Source organism: Nesoenas mayeri (assembly GCF_963082525.1).
Source record: "Nesoenas mayeri genome assembly, chromosome: 20".
Taxonomy (NCBI): domain Eukaryota; kingdom Metazoa; phylum Chordata; class Aves; order Columbiformes; family Columbidae; genus Nesoenas; species Nesoenas mayeri.
In genome coordinates, this window is record NC_137569.1 from 9,477,973 (window position 1) to 9,493,236 (window position 15,264).

The 15,264-nt window shown below is 47.3% G+C and overlaps 1 protein-coding gene across 1 annotated transcript in view; it reads left to right on the top strand.

Annotated features, from left to right (window-relative positions):
• The window catches only part of GALNT17 (polypeptide N-acetylgalactosaminyltransferase 17), a gene marked incomplete at both ends in the record, with an annotated part of 202,446 nt that overhangs the window by 37,012 nt on the left and 150,170 nt on the right, over window positions 1-15,264 (top strand). The window contains one exon of the mRNA XM_080357078.1: window positions 14,600-14,783. Coding sequence (XP_080213204.1) covers window positions 14,600-14,783 — 184 coding nt within the window. The remainder of the gene's footprint in view (window positions 1-14,599; window positions 14,784-15,264) is intronic.

Sequence of the window (15,264 nt, forward strand, 5' to 3'; positions counted from 1 at the left end):
ACTGGACTCTGAAGCCAACCGGAGCTGGATTCAGTCTGTCACTGGCCTCAGTTCACAGGGATGACTAGCAAGGTCCTCTCCTAATGTCGGCCATAAGCAAAAGGGAAAAAAGGGACGAGATCCTCATGATCTCCCACTTTTATATGAAGTATTCACGTGAATGGAATGTTGTACACAGTTGGTCAGTTTCTTGGCCACCTGTTTCTTGTCACCCCTCTCACCAGATGTCCATCCATGCTTATCAATAACTTCACATTCCATTGCTATGTTCACCAAAACATGTATCTGGTTCTCCAGGAAAATGCAGCTCATATGAAGCTTTAGCTGACAGGCAAATTCACTAAAAGAGAAACTTGTTTTTTAACAAAACCAGGACACTTCTTCCCAGCCCCATAACTATACCCAGTTTGGAGCTGAAATCTTGAGCAACACAGGATATATTTATTATTTTTGTACTGTGTTTATCTGTGTCTTATTTCCCCCTTCCCTCCCCACCCAGCACAGATCATTAAACACCTGCGTGCACATAGGAAAAAACTGTTTCAGACTGCTGTTATCTGCCTGGGACCAAAATTAGGTTTGGTGAGAGGGACAAGTAGGTAATGGAGGTGATGTGTCACAGAGAAAACTTTTCCTGTGTCTGAAATAAGGCTCAGTAAGTATTCAGCTCGAAGTGAAGTGACCCTCAGCAGATTGGTCAGTTTGAGATAAAAAAGAATCTTTCTTAAGGCTTCTTGAAATAAGGTGAAGGACTCCCGTGAAGTCAGACTGCTCCGAAGCCATTAGCAACTGCGGTTCAGTAATTCAGATCCTTGTTTTAATCTGCAGAAGGAGGTGTGGGGAGTAATTGCCAATATTGTAGCGCCTTCAGGTTGCAAGCAGAGTGTTCTTCCAGCCAGGGATCATGGCTTTGTTTTGTGAGGCATATAATTTACTTTTAGTTGTGCAAATTAATCGAGTATAAGTTGGGGAAGGACCTGTTGGAGAGCAGTGTAGGGGAAAGGGACCTGGGGGTCCTGGGGACAGCAGGGTGACCATGAGCCAGCACTGGGCCCCTGTGGCCAGGAAGCCAATGGGACCTGGGGTGGGTTAGAAGGGGGTGGTCAGTAGGTCAGAGAGGTTCTCCTGCCCCTCTGCTCTGCCCTGGGGAGACCACACCTGGAATCTTGTGTCCAGTTGTGGCCCCTCAGTTCCAGCAGGACAGGGAACTGCTGCAGAGAGTCCAGCGCAGCCACCAAGATGCTGCAGGGAGTGGAGCATCTCCCGTGTGAGGAAAGGCTGAGGGAGCTGGGGCTCTGGAGCTGGACAAGAGGACACTGAGGGGGGACTCATTGCTGGGGATCAATATGGAAAGGGGGAGTGTCAGGAGGATGGAGCCAGGCTCTGCTGGTGACAACCAGTGATAGGACAAGGGGTAATGGGTACAAACTGGAACACAGGAGGTTCCATTTAAATATGAGAAGCAACTTGTTCCTGATGAGGGTGTCAGAGCCTGGCCCAGGCTGCCCAGGGGGGTTGTGGAGTCTCCTTCTCTGCAGACATTCCAACCCGCCTGGACACCTTCCTGTGTAACCTCATCTGGGTGTTCCTGCTCCATGGGGGGATTGCACTGGATGAGCTTTCCAGGGCCCTTCCATTCCAGTCTGTGATTCTGTGTGAATGACTTGCTTTCAGGTTCACGCGGATCACAACAAGTGCCGACACTGCCACAGGTTCATGGTCCTTTTTGCGTTTCCCCGCGGAAATCTCTTGCAGAGTTATGACGTTAAACTCCAAATTATTTCAGCACTGGCCTCTGAGTGTGTTTAACTTGGTAGTTTGGAGTCTGGATTTCTGATGGTAAGAGCATATCCAGAGGAATAAATCCAGAGCAGCCTGACATTATGCATAGCATAGTTAGGTAGAATGAAAGGGTTTTAGTACCCAGGGTTGTCTGCTCATAAACTCATGGCAGATTCAAGTGGGATGGATCAGTTTTGAGGAAATGCTCTCTGCTATTAGATACTTCATTAGCAATCAACACCTTTTCTGATAGAAAGAAGGTGCTTGAGTGTGTTGCTGTGACTGGAAAATGTTCCTGAGGTCCTTGAACACATGTAGGGGTGAGATGCCCAGTGGGTCGTGGTATGGACATGGAGGAAAAGGGGCTGGGGGTGCACAGGGTGGGGTTTGTGAGGGATATGGGGCTGGTCTGGAAAACCACTTGGCCATGAGTGCAGTTTATCACAGCAGCGACCAAGGGGAGGCAGAGCTGAGAGCTTCTGGTGTGCTGGAAAACTTGACTCTGGAAAAGCAGCACTGAAGAGCAAGTGCTTAAAATATTTCCACGTTCCGCTTTGAGAATGTGTACTGGAAACTCAAAATTGAAGCCCAAAAGGTTAGCTGGGTGGGCTCACTTCTCTCCCTGCCTCTCCTCACTTCCTGCTCAGCATTTCTTATTCTCTTTGAATTGTAGATCCAAGTTACTCTCAGGTGTTGTTGAGATGTGGCGTATCCTTAATAAGTAAACATGGAGAAATAAATGGAATGCTTTTGTTTTTTCTCTTGACCCACATCTGAAGCAGGAGCTGTGTTTTGGTCAGAAATAAATAACGTCCCCGAGGAGAATGCAAACTCCGGGTGTGTGGGAGGCTTTGTCGTGGCAAGCAGGAAGCAAAAAAGCAGCAGATCGTGGAAGGATGTATTGGAGAAAGGGGAGGGAAAATAAATGATCCTCCTTTTGTGAGAACGGGCGTCTTTTCAGGGCATCTTTTCCACAGCGTCTCCAGGACCTGCTTGAGCAGTGAAGGGATCTGGCAGCTCCATGGCCACTGCAGCTGCATTTTCCACTGGGAATTTGATTCCCTGCTAAACCTACCCTGGAAAGGCAAGGAGCTGCTAAGTGAGGTTGGTGGCCCTGGGTATCACACAACCACCTTTTTTCCCCCCCCCTTAAGTCCTCTAATTTGTTTCAGGGTGAAGCGAGCAGGCTTTGCTGGGTGGGTCATAGTTGCATTTCTCCCCAGATAGGTGGAAGAGTGAGAGGAAAATACAACACGCTGTTTGAGTGGTCGCAAGATGCTTCCCAAATTGCTTAAGATGATGAATTTTGAGATTAAATAAAATATAGGCTTAACAACTTGTCTTTCTCCCTGCATGTCTAGAACAATCAATGACAAGGCATTTAAATTAAATGAGTACTGACACAAAAAGATCAGTCCCTTCCTGTGTGCTGGGGAACTACAGGCTTACTCAGCACAGTTTGTTGAGGTGAATTGTTGGATGTTAGGAACAATTTCTTCCCCAAAGGGCTGTGGGGCATTGGAACAGGCTGCCCAGGGCAGTGCTGGAGTCACCATCCCTGGAGGGCTGGACAGACGGACATGAGGTTCTCAGGGACATAGCACAGTTATGGTTGGACTCAGTGATCTTGAGGGTCTGTTCTAACCAAAACTATTCTATGGTTTTGTGATTCTAAGAATTAATTTATCTTCATAAGAGTCTGGATGGGAGTCTCTGATCTTGGCTCCTGCAGGGCAGGATCGGCTGGCACTCGGCGTAGCGTGTATAGTCATGGGGCAGGACGTGGTTGGTGCGGCAAGGGCTGAAGCGTTCAAGGGCTGCAGTGTAAAGGGAAACTGCCTTGAGCAGTGGGGACGGACAGGAGGCGAAGGCAGGGTGGATAGAGAGAAGAAAGTGTGTGCGCTGAAGGGCTGGGAGAGAAAACAGAGAAGAGAATTGTGTCTGCATGGGGAGTCACGGCGCCGCGTGGCAAACGCGGGACAGGTGTTCCTGGAGAGGAGCTTCGGCAAAGGCCTCATTTTGTGACACCTCTGGGGACCAGAAAGCAAAGTGGCCGCCGTGCACTGTGCTGGCATCACTGGGCATGTCCTGCGGCTGCGTGGGACCTGTGCGGTGGGGCAGGAGGGTCACGGAGGCCAGTGCATGGACACACCACACACCTCTTTGCTTGCTCCACCTCCGGGGGCGCTTGTCATCATTTTACTTGAATGCATTGCTCTCAAAAAAACACAACAAACACTCCACTTTTGCAGAAAGTCACACTTTGTAGTGGTTGAGGCTGAGGCACTGGGTTGGTCTGGTCTTTGGAACCAGCCGTGCAGCCCAGGGGCTGGAGCCCCGAGTGAGGTGGGCACGGTCCGGCTGCTCGGATGTCACCGTCATTTGGTGCTGGTCACCAGGAGGGGCCTCTGGAGGAAACCCCCCTGCTGTGGCAGTTGTTCTGGGGGCAGGAAGCTCTTTAATTTCTAGAGATTCCCATTTTCTGTCTGTAAACACTGATCTTTTCTGGCTAAGTCACCTTGGAAAAATCATTTTCTGTGTTCAACCATCTAGAAGAGAAGTGAGGCGTGTTTGCTCTTGTGTTCTCTTGGAGTGCACACACAGTGGGACTGAGACCCTGTTGTACCAAGTGTTTTCTGAAGAGAACAAGGACAGTCCTACTTCAGGTAGCTTGGAATCTGAGTCATACGTTGAGCTCCCTCCCAGGAGTGCTCTGAGCATTAATTGTGTTTTTAAAGCACTTAGTGCCTGTCATCAGAAGTTCTCTACAGAAACACAAACTTAAATAGTCACACATCTGCGGCCTCTTAGGAATTGTTCCCGATGCCATAAAGCGTAACCATTCATAGATCTGTGTTGACGGTAGAGAGCAAGCTCCGGTTCTCCTTCCCTGGGACCCCTGTCTGGTAAAGCATTTAAGCTGATGCTTTAATTAAACGCTTGAATAGTTTCACAGAGTTCAGTGAACTTGGGTTTGGTAGCAAACTACTTGAACTTAAACAAAGCTTCACCATATAAAGACTAAGAGATATTAGAGCAATTCCAGGTTTTTATCTTAGAGGTTGTGCTCAGTATTCATTACAATCATACATATATTACATAAAACACCTTGGGTCTGTTAATAGTGGGTGGTTTTGGAGAATGCAGATGTGTACAAGAATAAAGGCATTGCAGTGGAGAATATTTCTCTCTGCTGAGCAAATTAGTGCCTTTATTTCCGTCCTTAGATGTTGCAAGTCATGGTGCATCACCCCTATGAACTATTTGCAAAGCACAAACAGATGGGAAGAAATTTGAAGAGCACAAGTGCTCTCTGGGGTGTCCTGTATGTCTGAGAGCACCGAACGCACACCAGAAAACCAACAACACATTGGCTCAGTGGCTGAGCGAGAACAGCGTCTGAGCACAGCCAGAACAAGTGTTACAGAACACATTAAATGCACCAAGCAAAACCCTGTAAAATAGACTTTCTTGACCTTAAAAAGTAAGTAGTAAGTTCACAGCTCGGTAAATGCAATTAGCAGGAGGAAGCATGTATACACTTGCTGAAGATGCACATTTTAATTCTGAGTTTCTCTTTCTGCAGCTGTGTTGACATCATAATAACTCGTTGGCTTCAAGATGTTCGCTTGGGAAAGGCCGTTGTGGGCAATGTCCTCCCTTCTCTGATATGTTGGTCTGTAAAGAAAAGCTTAATGAGCAGATTTAGGGGTGGCCTGGGGAGCGATAATGTGGTAAAAGGGCCCCTGTAGGGAAACTTGAAGCATGCTGAGGAGCAGTTATTTCTCAGGGTATGGTCCCACATCCCTTTTGTTGTCCGCAGATTGCCAGCTCTTTGGCACGTTGTCTCCATGCTGTGGTGTTCTGCTTGGGGCCAAGTTAAAAATACCATTTCCCGGGTGTTCAGGAGTGGGAAGTGGGGAAGGAGGAGGGAGCTCCTCGGTTGGCCTCACCAGCCTTTGGGAGGTTTTCTGGCCTGACCTCGTGCACGGGTTGGTGACCAGCTCCAGTTTCTGCCCTTTCCCGTTCCCTGCTCCCCGGGCTCTGCGGGGATGATGCAGTTTACGAGCTGAACGTGTAACCGATCACATAAGCAAAAATCCCCAAATGGAGTAGCCAGCGTTGTGTTTATGATGTCTGTGCTAAACTCTGATGTTTCTTCATTTCCTTTCCTACCAAATGGCAACTTTCCCCCCGCCCTTTCCAGCATGATAATCTATAGAGGCAGGAAATATATTACAAAAAGGGAAACAAGAACATGCATTAAGAGAAACCACAAACACTAACAGCTTGTTATAGAAACACGATCTGGAAATAACAGATTCCTTGTGAAAACAGAAATGCAAAATATTCTTTTTAACCTTTGGGGTTTTAAAAACATTGGCTTGTGGTTTTTTGGGTTCTGTTGCTGTTTCCATAGTAGTTCCTGTGGCTCTTCTCTGTTTCCTGGGGTCTCCCGTCCCACTGCAGGTGTAACTCTAGTCACGGTTTCACGGGGGGCAACATGAATTGAAGCAATTCTTGTATCTCCACCTTAGGCTGTGTGGTCCTGAGCTTTCACTGCAGCTCAGTACCCTGTGCTGTGCCCAGCGGCAGCTCTGCCTTGGTGCAAAGGGCTTGTGATGGAGATGGGAATGGACTGCATCACCCGAAGAAGTTAAATTTAATGCTGGACTTTAAAAGCAGCTGTGCGGAATGAAACAAAAGGCTCATCTGACAGGGTGTTTCTGACCATGGTTGGAACGACTGCCCGGGGATGAACAGTTTGCAGAATGGCCCCACAAATCACTGCAGCAGCACAAATGAGCAGGGGGATGTTTTGCTGCTGGGGACAGAGGAGTTTGGGAAGTTCTTAATCTGCCTGTACTACTGAAGATGTTACAATGAGTTACAACGTAGCCTCATTTTCCTTTGTGCTTTCTGGTGCTTGGGTTGCATCTAAAAATAAATGGGGAGACCTCAGTGCAGAATCACAGAATGTGGAACGAGTTGGGTTGGGAGGGACCTTTAAAGATCATTTAGTTCCAGTGTTTGCTCAAAGCCCCGTCCAGCCTGACCTGGAACTCTTGGAACACCTGGAACCAGCGATGGGGCATCTCCATGTTCTCTGGGCTGCCCTTCCATCTGTGCCGCTCCTGCCGTCTTCAAATAGGAAAGCAAGAAAGGTTGTACTTGCTTAAATTGCAATTTACCGTCTAAAAACGAACCTGCAGACAGTTGCCGAATTCATCACCCAAACGGGCTTATGGTTGGCAAGCATAAATATGCAAGATTGCTTTTGCCCTTGGCCTTTCGCATCCAGGCTCTCGTGTCCCGAGTTCTCCCATGGGCTCTGTGTGGGAATAGCTTGTGTGCTTCAGCAAAGCCCAGGGAGGGCAGAGCCAGCATTCAGGTGTGTGCTCGATCAATACACCATTAGGTGCACAGACCGGGGACCTGGTCTTTCTTCTAAACGGTGACACACCCTAAATTGATCTTGGAAGTTACTGGAACAGTATCAGGTTTTTAATGTGAAGTCCTGCCATGGTTCATGTTATATTGCCTTGTAGGCTACTAATACAGACTCTTCTTATGACACTCCATCAGTTTTTAGATGGCTGTATGTGAACTCATAGCAGATGTATTGCTGGACAAAGCTTTTAGTGTTGCTCTTTAACCTCGCTGCTGCCAATGCAAAGAGAAGCTGCAAAATATCGCTTCTGTATGGAACATTCACCTCTCACAGAGCAGTTGTGTGTTGAGTCCCCCTCTTGTCCTGGAACCCGGATTCCTGGCTGGCAGTGGAGCAGCCAGCCCTGCTCTGTGGCACTAGGCTGGGCTTAAAGGGGGAAAAAGGCAAAACAAGCCTGAGGGAGGAGAGGAAATGGCCTCAAGTTGCACCAGGTGAGGTTGAGGTTGGATGTGGGGAACAATTTCTTCCCCAAAGGGCTGTGGGGCATTGGAACAGGCTGCCCAGGGCAGTGCTGGAGTCACCATCCCTGGAGGGTTGGACAGACGGACATGAGGTTCTCAGGACATGGGGCAGTGCCGGGAGTGGGTTATGGTTGGACTTGATGATCTTGAAGGTCTTTTCCAACCAAAATGATTCTGTGATTCTATGAAAAGCCTGCAGAGCATTTTGTCTGCAGCCACTTGAGTGATCAACGGCGGAGAGAAGTTGCCTTTGAGATAAATGGAACCCAGATTGCTGATGCTGGAGCATCTTACCAGGAAGGTGGTTTAATCCCTACAAATCTGATTGTACTGCCTGTGAGTCAAGCTGCACGTCCCACGGTGCTGTGCTGGGTGTCTCCTCTCTCTCTAATTAGGTCTCATTACTTGTGTTAATAGCTGGTCATGTTGGGTGCTCCTCTATAGATCTTCCTCTCTGCTCTCTCAGAGTTTTCTTATTGCCACCTGGGCATGATGGTTCTTTGGGATGGTTTATGCAAATTTAAAGTAACAGTGAGGAGATTGCGTTAGACTGTTCCAAACGCTTTATGGAAACACGTTGCTGTGTGTTGCGGCAGTGGTTGTGCCTATATCCCAGTAAGACTGACTTCTTGACAGCAGGCCTTAGGCAGGGCTTAATAAAGCGAGCTCTCTGGAGTTCCTGAGCATTTTGAACGCAGATGCAGTGTGCCTGGAGTCAGCTGTCTTGCTGAATGATCTCAGTGATGGTTTTGACCCTGCTTTTCCTTTTTGTTACACGTTGTGATTTACTACTTTTGGCCTTTTTCTCTCTTTCTCTCCAGTAAATAACACAGATATTTCCAGAATCTGATGGTCCTGTATGTTAGTCAGAGATATAAGTTTCTATTTGCGTCATAATGTGCAAGTGAGATTGCTACACCATGTTCTTTTCTTTACCTTTCCTTCAAATACGCTTCATCCATCCCCTCTGGCGGACCCCAGTGTGTTATCTGGGGCTGCGGGTGCTGCGTGTGTCGCTCCATTCCTTGGCAGCCGCCTCAGATACATCAACGCCTGGCCTGCAAATACATATCCTTTCTTACAATGCAGGTATCTCTCGCCTGCTGATGTAATGATGCAGCTTATTACAGCGTATTTCATCCCAGAAAGAGCTATGGACGGCGTAGCAGTTGCAGGAGCCCCTTTTCCCACCATGATACAGGGATGCTCTGGGGTGCAAATACCATGAGGCATGAGGGGAAGGTGGGGAGAGCACAGGGAAGCCAAATCCATTCGAAACCATGGACCATGCAAAGGACAGCAGGCTGTAATTGCTCATTTTGAGACAAATCTTTAGCAACTGTTGGTGATTAAGCTCTTGGTTTGAGCTTCTTGTTTAAACGGGGAGCTCCAGCAGCAGGACATCTCCTGCGGTGGGTCTGTCAGTGCACGCTTGGGAAGAGCATCGCTGCAATTAAATTGTCAGGAATGCTTCACGCGTGTCCGGGGTATTCCCTGGGATACAGATCACCTTGGGTCTTGTCTTCTCTATCTGAACAAGATACCCGTGCATAAGTCTCCCATTGAAGCATCGTCTGTTCTCCCTGCTGAGCTGCAAAGAGCTTTTCCTGGCGGAGGGATTTCTGACTCTAATCCAGTCCTGTTGCCAAGTCCTGCCTTTTTTTCAACAAGTTATTTTGAAAATGTGAAGCAGAATGGTAGACGCTAATATCTTCAGACTTGCAGGGAGTGTTGATCTATGTCTAAGCTCTTCTACTAGTCCCAGCTTTTAGAATCAACTAAATCACTGCTGTGAACTAAACCGCCTCAGCCAGTTGAAGGATTTCTGTTATTTTCTGCCTGAGGTGAATCTTGATCAGGAAATTATCATCTGGAACCAGAACTTGGTAGCATAATGGCCTGAATAGGGTGAGAGAGGCTTTGAAATTCTCCTGGTGACTGTGTTCTCCTTGCGAGGGGCGCTGATCCTCCCTCTGGCTCTGAAGGTAATTTCTCTGTGTTTCCATTTCCATATAGATAAGAAAACTTCAATTCTGAATATGCATATGTATATATATATATACGTGTGTAAATGTTAAAACATTTCAAACGAGACTTCAAACTCTATGTGGTTTGGCTGTTTTCTCCCATCCTTTCCATCCAGTACAAAGCAGGAAGAAATCTTGATGTTCTCTGGCCGTTCCCATGACGATGTAAGTGCAGCTTGGCTTAAATCATTCTAGATGCAGATGTTCCTCTAATCTATCTTTAAATATCTTTAATAATGAGGAACTGTGCCCATCCTGGGCAGCCTATTTTGGTCCTGGACTGTGGGAAAATGTGCACGATTCTTGCACACCCACCTGTCGCAGTTATTTAAGTGAAAACTTAGTGGTCTGTTGAACAAATTAATTTTAGTGAGAGTTATTCAAATAATTTTACGTACACAGGAGCTTTTTTAGAGATGGGGTATGTTGGATTACAGATAAAATATGCTCTAGTTACAGTCAGTGGGATTTGCATTATTTAGTCTAATAAATAGAAAACTTGGTAAAAATAGTGTAAAAACTGCTGCAGGGAGAAAACAGAGAATCCCAGGTCTCAGGTTCCATCGAAGCTGCAAAGGAAAATTGGTGTCTGTTAGTCTGGTAATTACCCTTATCGTTAATGAGTCCTCCCGCTAATAGTCTGTATTTGCAGCAATCAGCAGGACAACACTAAAAACTTCAGCAGTTTTCCATAATTTCTGGCATTACATACGACATTTTGCCCTTTGATATCTATTCTAGTTTCTCATAAAATAGCCCTAAAAGCTTCTCTGTTCTCCGTCCTCACTGAGAGGTCATGCAGAGCCGATATCCGCAGAGTAACACGTGGCACGAGTAGGGCCATTTACCCCATTGGTTTTGCTTTTTTCCCTGAGTCAGAATTTTCTTGTTGGCTTCAAATCTTGGGCTGAAGCGAGGCCAGAAACATGAGGTATTTGGGTGGTGCTTTGCTTAATAAGAGCTGTACTTTTCAAAAACATCTACTTTAATTTTCTCTTTATGCTTCCCTTGTTTTTCGCTATTGCCTCAGTATTATTTATTTCACAGAATCCCAGAGTGTCAGGGGTTGGAGGGACCTGGAAAGCTCATCCAGTGCAATCCCCCCATGGAGCAGGAACACCCAGATGAGGTTACACAGGAAGGTGTCCAGGCGGGTTGGAATGTCTGCAGAGAAGGAGACTCCACAAGCCCCCTGGGCAGCCTGGGCCAGGCTCTGACACCCTCACCAGGAACAAGTTTCTTCTCATATTTAAGTGGAACCTCCTGTGTTCCAGTTTGAACCCATTGCCCCTTGTCCTGTCACTGGTTGTCACCAGAAGAGCCTGGCTCCATCCTCCTGACACTCCTCCTTTCCATATTGATCCCCATGAATGAGTCCCCCCTCAGTGTCCTCTTGTCCAGCTCCAGAGCCCCAGCTCCCTCAGCCTTTCCTCACACGGGAGATGCTCCACTCCCTCCAGCATCTTGGTGGCTGCGCTGGACTCTCTCCAGCAGTTCCCTGTCCTGCTGGAACTGAGGGGCCACAACTGGACACAAGATTCCAGGTGTGGTCTCCCCAGGGCAGAGCAGAGGGGCAGGAGAACCTCTCTGACCCACTGACCACCCCCTTCTAACCCACCCCAGGTCCCATTGGCTTCCTGGCCACAAGGGCCCAGTGCTGGCTCATGGCCACCCTGCTGTCCCCAGGACCCCCAGGTCCCTTTCCCCTACACTGCTCTCCAACAGGTCCTTCCCCAACTTATACTGGAATTATTTCTTCTGGAGAAGGAGAGCTTTGTGTTTTTCTTACAGGAGAATGTCTTTCAATCTGAGCTATACATACTCTGTAAGTGGAGCAGCAGGATGACATAGACAAATAAAGACACAACTAAAAAGTTTAGCTTTTACAGAAATCTTTGCAATATTATTTCCTCCTCTTCTCTCCCCCAGTGTTAAGGCTCAGGACCCGTGTTTCTCCAAAATGCCTTTCTGGTATTTTTTCCTCTTTTTAATGAAAGGAGGTTCCTGGGCTGAGGTTTGGATCAGCAGGGTTAATGTTCACGTTCATCTGGGCTGACATGTAGCAAAATGCTTTTCCAACACGGCTGCTGGGTGCTGTATAACCCAAGGCTGGTTATCACGTTATATTGTTATTTTACCAACGGTTTTCTCTATCCTAAAAAACCTCCTGTCTCCTTATGAAATATACTGCTGGTTTAAGGGGAGAATAATATGTTTGCTATAACCGTACTCAGTCTAGGAATAATTTTGCTGTAGAGATTAAATTTTTATATCACCTCGAGGAAAAACAACTCCTTGCCTGCCCCAGGGGATCCCGTGTCTGGCCGTTTCAGCAGGAACGGCTCAGATCATAGCGGATTTAAGTGGTGTCTTTTTTCCCCTCCTATTCCTGCAATATAAGAGCAATACGCTCCTTTTGTCCCAAAGTTCAGATGCTGTGGGAGATTCTGGAAAAGAAAAATCCTCTTTTCATTTCTAAGGTACTTGTTGGGTGAACGTGGCTTAAGGATGAGTGGAGCTCAGAGCTGTTCCGAGCTCTGATCGACGCTGAACATCTCATCGCGATGGGGCCTGTTACCATCTCATGAGCAGCAAAATTCACTGAGGAGTGAATTCTCTCCAAAGATCAAGCTTTTCTGTGGGGAATAAGTGCTGTTTATCTCTGTAGATAGGCTGGACCAGGCATCAGGAGAGACTTTTTTGGCAGCAGCTCAGCACTAGTGCTTTGGTGCCTGCTTGCAATGAGAAAGGTTTTGGGCTGTGACACGGGAACGGTTTTGACTCGTTTTAGCCCAGTTCATCAAGGAAATAAGCTGATGGGATCATGTTCTTGCTTTTTCTTGCTCGTTGTGTCCTTGCGTGTAACTTCTGGCCCTTCTGCACCGATTTCAAGTAGGATTGGCAAAGGGCTGGAGGTTTTCAAAGAGTGAATATGCTGCAAGCAAGAAGCCACAGCAGAAGGTTGGGCTGGAAACCAGCTCTGGGTGGGTGTGGGTGGGAATAATGGGCTGCAGAGATGCTGTCCCCTTTCTGCTCCTGCGTCACCAGAGCCACTTAGTCATTCATTTGCAGCGTTACGCTGTTTGGACACGATATGAGAGGTTTATATGTCCTTTGAGGCCCAAATAGTATTTCCACACAGGCCAACACAAAGTGAAAGAAGGTTCACATGGCACCTCCAGAAACCTGTTGCCTGTAGTGCTGTGCTCCACATGGGCCAGGGTCCCACTGCAGTGACGGTGGCCTGAGCAGGGACTGGAAAAGGCGATTCCGAGATCAGGTGAGCCCTCACTTAGGCTTGGAAAGTGTCTGAGTGTCCCTGCGGACCCAAACGTGGGTTAAAGCCCGGAGCTCCCTGCCCAGAAGGAGCTTTCCATGGGTTCCAGGGACTGCATGGCCTGAGGAGAATTGCTGAAGTTATAGAAAAGGCATCTCAAGCTCATAGAAATGTTCACTTCTTTGTGCAGCCAGAGTAGAGGGGCAGGAGAACCTCTCTCGACCTATTTTGTTAAATATCATTTTAATTCTATTGGAATGTGGGTGTGAAATGAAACTGGTATCTGTTCTCTTCATAAGCTGCACCTTGTCCCTCTGGCCCTTTGGGTTATGAAGATCACCAGTGATCGGTGGGGCAGAATGTTTCACCTTTCCCAGCTCTCTTGACTCACTCCTCTGGCTGAGCCTCGAGATGGAAAACGGCAGCTTGGATTTCTCATCCATCGTCACGTCACGGGGAGCTGCTCCTCGCCGTTGATTTGTTATTATTGTCCTCAGATAAAATCTAATCAGGCCCAGCGCAGTCAGAGGGATCCGTCATCTCTCAGGAGCTCCTGAGCAGGGAAGCCTGGTCAGAGGGAATAATAATAACAATAATTTCTACTGGAGGGCTTCAAACTGTGATTTACAATCATAGGTGATTTTCTTACTGCTTCACGTGACTACTTTTTGAGGAAAAAACTGTTTAAATCTAGTGTCTTGTAGATGGGGATGGTGTTTTGTCCAGGGCAATGGAAATCCATGGTGGGTTTGAGAGCCGGACCTCGAGGTTAATGTCCCTTCAAAAGAGTCAGTGGTGACAACAGTCTGGTCTCACTGGGAATCAGGACTCTGCCACTAAAACAAAGGGGAATATATGTCTTTAAAAAACCAAATAAAATCTTCCTTTTTTTGTGTGTGTTTCTGACAAAGAGCATGAGTCTCTGCTAATGAAAACTATTAAAATTCCAGGTGTCCTGTGCAATAAATGACACCGTGAGCAGGCTCTCAGCTTCCCACAGCCACCGCCAAACCGTTGCTAGAGCTGTTTTCATGCAGCTCGTTTTGAACTTTGCCTGTTTCCTTCAGCTATGCAGATATAAATAAATAATTCCGCTTGATAAAGGTCTGGGAATGCTATACTTGAAAAGATAAGAAAGCTTTGAGGGGAAATTGTTTTTAAATCCATACCATTTGTATGCTGTTCGCTGCTCATACTGAGCAAAAATTCAGTCAGCTGGCAGTTAACCAACCCTATTTTATTCTTATTCTGTGTTCAACCTATCCTTCTCCTGGGGATGTCTAACCTTATATGTAATTACCTCTCTGAGAGTGGGAGGGAGGCCTAAATAACCTTCCTAACAACTAAATAAGTGCACGGATCCCTGGGCCGGGTTATCGGCTGGATGCTGGTGGCAGCGCGATGTGGAACAGCGTGCTGAGCCGTGAAGAATTTCAAAGCTCGAGTCATTTTCGTTGCAGTGCTGGGCCAAAGAACTAGAATTTGAAATGTTTTCAGGAAACCAAACCATAAACCCCTGGATTTTTAGGTTGTTTTCGTTTCTTTGATAGCCTGGAAATAACAGTGAGGAGTTTTAACAGTGTTTTTCTTTTCTCTCGAGGTCTGTCCAAGTCGCTGGGTCTCATTGAGGGCTATGGTGGCCGCGGTAAAGGTGGCCTTCCCGCCACCCTGTCCCCTGAGGAGGAGGAGAAAGCAAAGGGACCCCATGAGAAATACGGCTACAACTCCTACCTCAGTGAGAAAATTTCCCTGGATCGTTCCATCCCAGATTATCGCCCAACAAAGTAAGTACCAATTGCTCCGGGAAGGAGTGCGCATGTATCAGTATCATCCGCGAGCAGGAGTGGTGGTTGCTTTCATGTTCTTGTGTGATACTGTTCACTCTTCCCTCCTTAATCCTTTACAGGGCCGTGTTGTGTGATGAACAACTGATGTAGTGTGACTGGAACTGAGGCAGTTCATAAAGATGATTTATTGGGGGAAAAAGTGGATTTCTCCCCACTCTTCCCTCTCTCTCTTTTGATCTCCTAAGGCAGTATGTTATTTTGGGTGATACCTCCGCAATCAGAAGCTCACATCTGCTTTTGTCAGCAAAGGGCCATTCACTGGCCTTTGAGGTTTATTACCCTGGAAACGTGAGCAAAGACTGTCCCCTGCTCCTCCCCGTCAGCTCCCCCAGCACCATCCTCGTCCTGTGACTGCTCGGGCACCTCCCGTCCATCTTTAGGCAGCCCAGACAAGGGAGAAAAAGCACATTAACCCTTT